This window comes from Aptenodytes patagonicus, chromosome W (assembly GCF_965638725.1).
Source record: "Aptenodytes patagonicus chromosome W, bAptPat1.pri.cur, whole genome shotgun sequence".
Classification (NCBI taxonomy): Eukaryota; Metazoa; Chordata; class Aves; order Sphenisciformes; family Spheniscidae; genus Aptenodytes; species Aptenodytes patagonicus.
In genome coordinates this window covers 25,904,258-25,915,630 of record NC_134981.1, presented here as the reverse complement: position 1 = coordinate 25,915,630, position 11,373 = coordinate 25,904,258, and the positions used below count along the sequence as shown (strand labels likewise).

The 11,373-nt window shown below is 47.9% G+C and overlaps 1 protein-coding gene across 1 annotated transcript in view; it reads right to left on the bottom strand.

Annotated features, from left to right (window-relative positions):
- Window positions 1-3,174: 3,174 nt before the first annotated feature.
- The window catches only part of LOC143172199 (phospholipid-transporting ATPase ID-like), a 65,644-nt gene continuing 57,445 nt past the window's right edge, over window positions 3,175-11,373 (bottom strand). The window contains 2 exon segments of the mRNA XM_076361443.1: window positions 3,175-5,920; window positions 7,772-7,902. Of these exon segments, the coding sequence (XP_076217558.1) occupies window positions 7,811-7,902 (92 nt within the window). The 3' untranslated portion in view covers window positions 3,175-5,920; window positions 7,772-7,810.

Sequence of the window (11,373 nt, the reverse complement as noted above, 5' to 3'; positions counted from 1 at the left end):
AAATTCAGGGCAGCTATTGACTCCCTGAGTCACCTTGGTCTGCATACTTCAGGCCCCAGCTCCCTGCTGAACAAGAAGATACTGATCCTCCCTGCCTCTCAAGGAGAGGGGGAATGCAATAAGGCTGAAAAGATACCAGGATCTCTGCCATAAATCCCAAAGTTAAGGGAGACAAATGGGGTTGTTCATTATGTATAAAAGCCAGGCTTCTTTTATTAAGTGCCTAATACAGATGTGAAAGCAGGATGCAGTCAGTAACAAAAACATTGGCCTTCCCTCGAGACACAACTCTTGGATCAGACGCACTTTGTTTGTGGGGTGATGCATGGGGCTAGCCACTGGAGATAGCACCTATAGGTCTGGGAATAACCACTCTCGCAGTGCAAAATTCAACAGCACAGCCCTCACCAGAGCACAGACAGCTACCCCCAAAGCCAGGCACAATGCTTCCAGAGAACCTATAAAAAGCCAGTGGTAGGAACATATGTTTTCCTAATTCAGAGGAAGCCTGGCCCAGCTCCAGTTTCCCATAACATCTCTTGGTGTCGGGAGGGGGGGGTTGGAAAAGGCCAGATCCATTTATAGCTGAAGAGTCTGGCAGAGGGCTCAGCGGAAAGGCAGGGAGCTGACAGCTCAGTACAGCCAACTTCACACAGCACAAGAGGCAGGCTGGGGAAAGAGACAGGGGGTATGAAAACCACTTCCCTTCAAGCTGGGAGCGACGGGAGAGAGGTTGTTCCTTCACAGCTGCAGCTACGGCCAGAAGCACTCGCAGGTCGAGCCCAGGCTGTAGGGCTCTGTGTCCTTCTTCTGAGCCCTGCACCATGTCCACCCCTTCAGCAACCCAATCCCCTATCACTGGAACAGAGCTAGAGGAGGCTCCCAGACAGGCAGCTGAGGCTGGGAACTTGCCTTTGCTAGGAGGAATGACAGCTCCCTCACTCCAGCATATTTACATCGGCCAAAACATAAGTAGATGTAGTAAAAAGCCCTTGCCAGCCCTCATGGAAAAAGCTTGCCCCTGAGGACAAGACACCAGTTTAAAGCATCAACATGCACAGACTTATGCTATGATGACTTCAGCTCCTCCCCACGTTATCAGGCATAAGACAGTGAGAGATGAGAAGTATTTATTTAGCTAACACAATTTAGCTAACGATTGTGCATATTCACAGTAAAGTTAAGAAAAATAACCACTAAAGCTGCATTAGGGATTGCAGAGATGATGAGGCCATAAGAAAAGCAAATGTAGTCTAGACAAGGCAGTGAAATACCAGTACTATTGTACAGGCACTGATGACAAAAAATTCTGGTCACCTGCATTTAAAAACAAACTCAAATGAACAGGTGCAGAAAGGGCCTGGGGGAAACAGAAAACCTATCAAACAAGAAGAAACTTAAGAGCCCGGCTTTTTTAGCCTAGCCAAATGTAGGCAGAGAGTAGATAGGATTGCTCTCTAAATATATCACAGGAGACAAACAAAACTGCTGAAGTAAAAGGAAAATGCTGGCAAGACAAGAGAATAAATGCACTGTGAACACATTCAGGTTGAAAATTAGAGGGGAAAAAAATATCAACCATCAGAACAGGAAGCTTTTCAGCTGGCACGGCTGGTTTCAGGATGAAGTTTTATCAGTGGTCTGACAGGGTTATAGGACACAGCGCCTCTGCCCAAAGGTCCCATATCCAAGAGGTCCCTTATGCTCCTGTTTTTGTTCCCAGCTTCTAATTAGCATGGGTCATTATTCAGACAGTTCCTTTCTTACAACAGACCTTGTTAAGGATCACTCCAGTTGGAGAACCTAGGGCAAGCATGTGGTGCTCCTTTGCCCTCCCATTCCATAAGAGCTGCTCATGACTAATGACTTCCAGGCTACAGGTCAGTGGAAGAGAGTTGTGTGGATGCACACCGATAAAGTGAGAGCCACCAGGCAGCCTAGCAGGAATGCAGGTGTTGCAGTTAGCCATGTAAAACACCTTCAAGGTGCCTCTACCCAAAAGCACCTCAAGGTGCCCCTCACTATTAGTGGCAGAGGTTGCTACATGTGGCCCTGTTGGATTCAGGGGAGAGAGGAGATGCTCTAAGCCCTCCTCTGCTGCAGTATAAGAGAAGTAACCATATCATCACCGGTTATCATCAAAGCATTATCATTCCTGATCCTGAAACTGCTGCCCAACGGGCCAGTGAGTATTTAGGTACTACAGCAGAACACACTGTTTAAACCATGAACCTCTGCCTTATGGAATAATGAGAAAAAGAAAAAAATATCCCAGGGATTAATTTTTGATATATCTATCAAATACAAGAGCTTCATAAAAGACTAAATTATCATCCTCAAACATTGCACAACAGATGACACAAGATCTGACCCCACAGGACCAAGCAGAGCACCGTGCACACACACCCCAGAAATGCCAACACCCCCAGGCAGCTGCCAGCACCACCAACCGCCCCGTAGGGCTGCCCGCTCCGACCACGGACGAGCCCCCCCACAGGCAACGGCAAGCGACCACCACCACCCCTTACCGGCTGCCCGCGCCGCGCTGCTGTTTACAGCCGGGCGGAGGGGCGGGACCTCGGCGCTGCCCGCCCCCCCCGCCGGGGCCGCCCGGGAGTCGGCGTCCTCCGTCTCCGCCGAGCGGGGCGGTGCTGGGGCCTCGGGGCGTCCGAGGGAGAGAGCTGCGGATGGCAGAGGATGGGGCAGAAGCCCGGTCCCACGAGCCGTTACTTACAAGTATAGCAGCTTGGAGAAAATATTACTACAAAGCGCAATCAAGTCTGGCATGTACTGCTACACTTGGCCGCTGACACCAGAAGCTCGGACAAGTGTACAGGATTAAACGGCTGATGAGAACACCAAGAGCTCCCTTACAGGATGTTTAACGTTTCCTCTAAAACATCCCTTACAGGATCCAAAGGAAGTTCGGGAATTCGAGCTCCATCACATAACAACCACCTGCTGGGCTTTTCCTAGGGGCTTGCTGTTCAGAGTTGTCCGCTGCAGCTTCCTTACTTTCCTGATTGTTTCCCAAATCAGGATACCACATTAAAAGCACTATCATCTCAGATCCATCCTCCCACAGACCATCCTCCCACTTTAGGAGATCCAGGAACAACATACACATCTGGTTATAAACTCCTTTGATCAATTAGCAGAGTGGCAACAAATCAGTCATCCCAATATTCTCTTTTTATTTAAAAAAAAAATTTTACAAAATCAGGAGTGATGTAGGACAGACATCACTGCCAGCTGCTATGTTTCAAATGCTGATCTTGTCAAACCACTGAAATATTTGTATCTGGAGCAAGTTCACCAGCAGATCTATTACCCCCTGCATGTCCTATGCAGCATTTGCAAGTCCCCTTCAGCCAGAAGGTGAGTGCTTTGCATGTAAACCATATGAGAAGAGTGACACAGTCTCAGCGTTTCCTTGCTCTGTCAGCAAAAGGTCTGCCTCTGCTGCTTCGCATTATATTCTGCTGCATTACATGCTAGGAACAGCTTTGGTAGGACTCAGTCCACAGACCAGTCTGGATATCATGGGGATGTCTGTTTACCTGCATAAATTCTCCTTTTTCCTCTAGCCCCAGGAAGGCTGACTGTGAAAGACATAATCCTAATCAGAAAGCCATGATTGTCTCTGCAAAGTGAATGGTAAATCAGAGGGAGGTGACAAGCACTGTCACAGCGGTTTCCTCAGTCAGGGTGCAGGCTCTCACTTTACTTAGGTATCTCCTTGCAGGGGAGATCACTGGATTAGAATTTGCTTCTTTCCTAGCAAGCAGCTCCTGGCTGCTGAAGTCTGGATCCAGTCCCAGCTCCAGTTTGCACTGGCTATGCTGAAATTTAATACCACAGTTTGTAACGAGCCTCCCAAAACAGCAGGTGCAACAGACTGTTTTTTTCTGTGCTGAGTTAAACCCAGGGAGATGAAACCTTCTATTAGAGCTTAAACAATCTTATACAGTAACTGCTAAAACTGGGACCACAGGCAGCAAGGTGTTATACGCAGACCGGATGAAATGGGGACATGGCTGTCCTGTTGCCATCATACATTGCCTCCACCGATAGCTCAGAGACTCAAGGCAGAGAGTTCCCAATAAATACCAGATGGTTAGTGCAAAAAATCCAATTCAAAACAAGGAAAGAGTCTAAATTTGTATAAAGGAGCCGAAAAAAATATAACAGCCAACGCTGCTTAGTCCTCTGCACAAAAAAAGCTCCATTTAGACAGCTCAGCAGTGCTGGCAAGACAGACTCTCATGTTGCCACGCTGGCCTTCCACCCAGTAACCCTGCTGATTATGGAGCTGGTGTAACAAAACAGTGAGCAAATCCCAGTCCCTCAAGATCACCATGTCTTTGCCTGTGTCTATGCATCTTAGGTCCCTCTGCTGGCAGTCAGACTGATAGGATTTTCAGCTCTCTGGAACTCATGATTGACAGATGAACCGTTCCCAAATAAAATATTAGCCAGCACAGAGAAACTCTGCAGAGGCCCCTGAGCCCTCACTAAGTTCCTCTGAAACTTGACCATCCTGCTCATCAGGGAGGGTGAGGGAGCCATCAGGTCATGCTTCATCCGTTACACTGAGCAACAGCACCAGTGGAGTAAAGGGCAGGACACCCTGCGCTAGCAGTGAAATAGCATCTTTGCCTCTGATACTTCTTGTGTGATTTCCATCAAGTCAGATGTGCGTGTGTCTCAGAAGACAGATATTGCCTCAGTCTGTTATGGTGTGAAAGTCGCCTGGTGCTAGTGGCTCAGATGAGCCTTAATCATGACATGGGCTTCTCAGGGCTAGATTTTATGGCTTGATCTGTATGGGAGCCTGAGCTGCTTTTGCTCTTTTATTTTAAGTCTAAATGAAATGGCTGGTGCCCAGCTACAAAACCTGAGATGGCTCTGAGGACAATGATCTTTTACAACAAGAGCAGATCTGCAACGCAGATAAAACAGGGCAGGCTGATGAATGTCAAGTCCTTGTCCCTTGACCAACTAGAGGTTTCTCTGAGCTTGCAGCACTTCCTGACTGCAGATACAGGAAGAGGGTGGTGTTTGAGCACTGGCCATCTTTTGAGAAACTGGATTAACTGTTAGTTTGGAAGGAGGTTATTTCCAGCTCATGCCTTCTAAAGTGCCTGGCTACAAAATTACACATATTACAAAGATTGGGGATTTGGGGGTTGTATGGCTGGACCTAAGGCACACCTGGGGTCAATACTGTCACCCCAGTAATATGGCCCAGAGTGGATTCATAACAGAAACAAAGGCATGTGAATGAGAAAGACATTGCCAATTCAGCCTTTTCCTCAGCCTGGACTTCTCTTTGCTCTGAGGTATGTAGTTAAATGGAGAGAAAAAAAAAAAAGCGTTATAAACAATCTCAGGGAGCGGAGATGCCTCCCACAGCATGTTCTCTCTTGTTCCAGGAACGCCCTCTGGGATACCATATAACAGCTCTAATTCACCCTGCCCGCCTTCCCCAGGAGCAGCACACATCTTTGGAAGAGAAGCTGAAGTCAGAGGGTGCACATGGGTGAAAGGAAAGGCCCAAGTCTTTGCTTTGGTAGCCCGGAGGGCAGAGCTCTGGGCAGCCACTAGCTCAGTGCTTTGCAGGGAGCACAGCCTCCTTTTCTGAAAGCCCTTTACTTTGGTTTGTTTTGTTCGTTTGGTTTTTGGGTTTGGTTTTTTTTTATAGTCCTTTGTGTTTATGTTTGTCACTATTTGGTGAAAATGTTCCTGTTGTGGCAAAAGGTGATTTTGGCCACATGTTTCTCCCAGACATAATGAGTGCTCCAAAGCCATGCTGATGGGAGAAGGCATAGCCGGAGCGGTGGGTGTTGGTCCAATGCAGGCGTCTCTTGCGTGAGGGTGGAGGTGGCCGCTTTTTGGCTTCTTTGATCTTGAGCAGGACCTGAAATCAGAAAATAAGATGGAAAAAGTGAGAAATGCATCATTATTCACAAGCACAGTAGAAGAGGAGCAAAGAAAAGCAGGGGTCCAAAGCCAAAAATGATTGACAAAACAGGAGGATGGCAGGAGGGGTTGCAGAGCAGGAACTGAACTTGCAGCACAGGGCGGCAGCCTGGTAAAAGGAAAAGCAAATCTTATTCTAAAAGGCATTAATGGGAGTGTCATCTGTAAGACATGGGAGGGGATTATTTCAGTGTATTGTTCCTCACAGCTCTGTGATGCCTCAGTTGGGGTATTACTGCAGCTCTTTTAGGCACTTCAGTCAAATAACCCAAAATGTGAAAGCCATCTCAACAATAGTCAAAAGTCCAGAAAACAAGATCTATAAGGAAACGTTGAAAAATTGGCTTACTTAATCTAGAAAACAGACTACTAAAGGGGATCTCTGATATATAAAAGCTTTTTATGATGAGAATGGTGATCAATAGATTCTCATATTCCTTGGCAGAAGGGAATGAAATAATGTATTTTATTTGCAGGTAGTGGGCTCTCTGCTCCCACGTGGCCACCAAGATCATCTGCGGACAGGCATCTTTTCAGAAAGGGGTTGTCAAAGGCAGGAGGCCAGTACTGAGTGCCATGCTCGGCAGAATCCCCAGCTGCCGAACCCCTGTCCTTCCTGCTTGGGACAATGGCAGCTGTAGGTACTTGTCCTCTCTAAGCTTCAGGTCTGTATTTAAGTTCCTCTCATACTGCCAGCTGGGGATCTCCATACAGCAGGAAACGCAAACACTCCTCTCCTGTGACAATTCACTTCCCAGAGGAGGTAGAAAAGTAAAGTGATTTTGCACTAGAGAGAGATGCTCAACCCAAGCACTGAGGCTGGGATTCTGGGCCACAGATGTGTTGGACTTCTGCTCAGCTGAAGGGTAAACTCAGCCCATTTTTACACATCTGAACTGCCTCTAACTGTGTGCTGAGGACCTTCCTTCCTAGCAGTCTTCTCTAGCACCCACCTACCCCCTCTGCAAGGGCTGAGAATTCCCCTTCACTCATTCTTCAACAGTCCTGGAGCACCTGGGGAGCTTCACAGACATCCCAAGGATGATCAAGGCAGTCACTGGGGATATTGAGTTGCATGCCCTTTGGACTTTGCTCAGAGACACTAGTGTCTCGCAGCTCAGTGCAGGAAGAGGAAGGAAGCACCAGGTGGCAGCAGCATTTAGCAGATGCTCTTGTTTGAAAGGCAGCCAGGAGCTGTATTTATGCCGATCTTGTTAAGGGGTGCATTGGCTGTAGTGAGCTGTGTGCTCTCTGCCCACTCCATCTCTCCCAGCCTCTCCTTGCCCTAATGGCCTCATCTTCATATTCCTGGGGATGGGAGGGCAGCTGGTTTCAGAGGGGGCATATAACCATTGGCTACAAATGAAGTAAATTCTGAAGTCAAAAAATCCCCAGCAAACACGTACACCTGGGTGGAGGGTGAAGGGCTGCAGTCTGCCAGGCTAAAAACTGTATGGCAGCAGGGTGGGAGGACTGAAACACGCCACTCTTTTGCTACTGAGCCACAGCACTTAAACCCTGCACCTAAAAATAGTGCGGCTTCCTCGCTCCAGTGCAATCTAATCCACATCTAAATAATCTCAGCCTTGGTCCCAGCTGCAGATGGTTTGAACTATGCCAAAACCCAAATTCAGTCCTCCTTCTCAAGAGACTAGGAGACAGACGGATGGCAGCACTTGCACCTACAGGGACATACACTCTGAGGAATGCCAGGTCCCTGCAATATGGCTCCACGGTAAGCTTAGGTGGTAGTAAGTAGGGTTTATGGTTTACTAAGGTATCTCCTTACTTTATTGCTGGGAGTTGGCTTTAACTGACCCTTCAGGAATCAAAAGCCAACTACAGGCAGCACACAGAGGGTGATGCTGAGGAAGATTGCTAGCCACACGTTTGTTTGGCTGAAGGTGTTTCGAGCTGTACCTGAAAAAAAAAAGCATGATTAAAACCATAACAGCAGCACCTCTCACCATCATTCACTTGAACCTTTCACCCTCTGTGATTCCAAAGCACTTGGCGAACAGACCAAAATATAAATTAGACACCATCTCCAACAGTGAAATCAACTTGCTGTAGAGAGGACAGCGATACCAATATCACTGTCTGAGACGAGCAAAGAAAAATGCAATGTCCAGACTCAACCGCAGCAACAACTCAGGGAGACAAGGATGTCAGAGTGAGCCTTATCTCTTTACAAAAGTCAAATCACTGCAAAAGATTGATATAAATGCTCAAGAGACGTCCTTCAGGAGCAGTCCAGCCCTCTCACCTTTTGCCAGGACTCTAGTGCAAAAGGAGGAATACTATTTTCTTACTTTCCAGCACCATTTCCTGAAGCATATGGAGTACTGACTCTGACTGCCCAGCAGACAATAGGATCATAGCCCTTTATGAGAGGAGCATGCGTTGCTCTGGGTGTCTGCATGGAAAGCGTGGCCTAATGGGTATATTGGCAGAGCAGCTGCCATGTGCTGGCATGACGCTGCCACATTTTTGAAACCAAAGTGCTCACTTCTGGCTCCTCCAAAACTGAGGGAATAGATAGAACAAACAGTCTGCAAAACCCTCATTACAGGGTTTAATGATGCTGTTGTTGGCAATAAAGTTGCTGAATGTTTTCTTTTCAGTTGGCCAAATTCTGCTGTAATACAACTCCACTGAAATTAAACAAGTTGTCTAAGTCCAGACTAGAAACACTTTCCTTAAAAATCATTTCAGACTGAGACCTTATTAAGCAGTGCTCAGCATTATGGCTACGTAGTACCAACAGAACAGCAGATAGAGATATCCCTGGCAAGTGAGTTACCACCTGTCTTTGGAAACTGAACAGACACTCTGTCTTCTCTCACTCAGCACTTTTGATACTAAAAGCCATCTTACAGTGGATGTGACCATCTGCTTGGAAAATACGTTGCGACAGCTGACCTGTATCTCAGATATTTCTAAAATGGCCAAGCACCTTGGTAGTGCAGTGAAGACGGGCAGAACAAGTCTTGGCTTAACAATTAATCCAGAAATAAAGGCACTGATTAATACACCGACCTGAGACTTGAAACAAAAAGTTTTAGTAGAGTCTCATAACAATGTTGTATCAATATTGGCTATGGATGCACAGAGCTATTAGAAACATCTGAATTACTTTGCTAAGCTTCCATCTTCCTCCTGGTCAAAGTCTCAGGAGACAGACTCATTTTTATGTTATCCTTCACTTTTTGCATGCGTTCAGAAATCTCTTATGTAGAGTAATTCCAAAGACCTGGTCATCACTGGCTTTTTTTTCTTGGGCATTTGCCATTTAACCTGACTGAAGGCTCACCATAGTCACATGGCATTTTTCTCATGTCTAACTGGATGTTGTACTTCTATGCTTTCCTATACCAGCACGTTTACTTATTTACAAAAGAATACGCATCCTTCTGAAAAAAAAATGCTCCTAGATATCTGTAAGAATTGGACACCTGGAAACAGAATATAAAAGAGCAGCAGAAAGCATTCCAGCCAGCTCAGTAGGATTATTTAAAGGATCATTCCTGTGGCTGCATGTGAATGTGCATCCTTATGCAAGCAAGTGAACATGGCACACTTTCATCTGGATGGATGGGATTCAAAATAAGCATTCCCAGCAGCCCTCAGAAATACCCTGGCATTTCTTGTAGAAAAGGCAATCAATATATTCTATATATTGCCTCTAGAGATGCAATAGAAGAAATGAGAAAGGCAAAAGCCCAGCTAGAACGCAATCTGGCCACTGTCGTTAAAGACAACAAAAAAAGTTTTTACAAATATATTAATGACAAGAAGAGAGCCAAGGAGAATCTCCATCCCTTATTGGATGCGGGGGGGAACATTGTCACTGAGGATGAGGAAAAGGCTGAGGTACTCAATGCCTTCTTTGCCTCAGTCTTTAACAGGCAGACCAGTTATCCTCAGGGTACTCGGCCCCCTGAGCTGGAAGACAGGGACGGCGAGCAGGATGAACCCCCCGTAATCCAGGAGGAAGCAGTCAATGACCTGCTATGCCACCTGGACACTCACAAGTCTATGGGGCCGGATGGGATCCACCCGAGAGTGCTGAGGGAGCTGGCGGAGGTGCTCGCCAAGCCACTCTCCATCATTTATCAGCAGTCCTGGTTAACGGGGGAGGTCCCGGAAGACTGGAGGCTTGCCAATGTGACGCCCATCCACAAGAAGGGCCGGAAGGAGGATCCGGGGAACTACAGGCCTGTCAGCCTGACCTTGGTGCCGGGGAAGATTATGGAGCGGCTCATCTTGAGGGCGCTCACAAGGCATGAGTGGGACAACCAGGGGATCAGGCCTAGCCAGCACGGGTTCATGAAAGGCAGGTCCTGCTTGACCAACCTGATCTCCTTCTATGACCAGGTGACCCGCCTAGTGGATGAGGGAAAGGCTGTGGATGTGGTCTACCTGGACTTCAGCAAGGCCTTTGACACTGTCTCCCACAGCATTCTCCTCGAGAAGCTGGCGGCTCACGGCTTAGACAGGTGTACTCTGCGCTGGGTCAAAAACTGGCTGGATGGCCGGGCCCAGAGAGTTGTGGTGAATGGAGTTCAATCCAGTTGGCGGCCGGTCACGAGCGGTGTTCCCCAGGGCTCAGTACTGGGGCCGGTCTTGTTTAATATCTTTATCGATGATCTGGATGAGGGGATTGAGTGCACCCTCAGTAAGTTTGCAGACGACACCAAGTTGGGCGGGAGTGTTGATCTGCTCGAGGGTAGGAAGGCTCTGCAGAGGGACCTGGACAGGCTGGATGGATGGGCCCAGGCCAACTGTATGAGGTTCAACAAGGACAAGTGCCGGGTCCTGCACTTCGGCCACAACAACCCCATGCAGCGCTACAGGCTTGGGGAAGAGTGGCTGGAAAGCTGCCTGGCAGAAAAGGACCTGGGGGTGTTGGTCGACAGCCGGCTGAACATGAGCCGGCAGTGTGCCCAGGCGGCCAAGAAGGCCAATGGCATCCTGGCCTGTATCAGAAATAGTGTGGCCAGCAGGAGTAGGGAAGTGATCGTGCCCCTGTACTCGGCCCTGGTGAGGCCGCACCTCGAATACTGTGTTCAGTTTTGGGCCCCTCACTACAAGAAGGACGTTGAGGTGCTGGAGCGTGTCCAGAGAAGGGCAACGAGGCTGGTGAGGGGTCTGGAGAACAAGTCTTATGAGGAGCGGCTGAGGGAACTGGGGTTGTTCAGCCTGGAAAAAAGGAGGCTGAGGGGAGACCTCATCGCTCTCTACAACTACCTGAAAGGAGGTTGTAGCGAGGTGGGTGTCGGTCTCTTCTCCCAAGTAACAAGCGATAGGACGAGAGGAAATGGCCTCAAGTTGCGGCAGGGGAGGTTTAGATTGGATGTAAGGAAAAATTTCTTTACTGAAAGAGTGGTG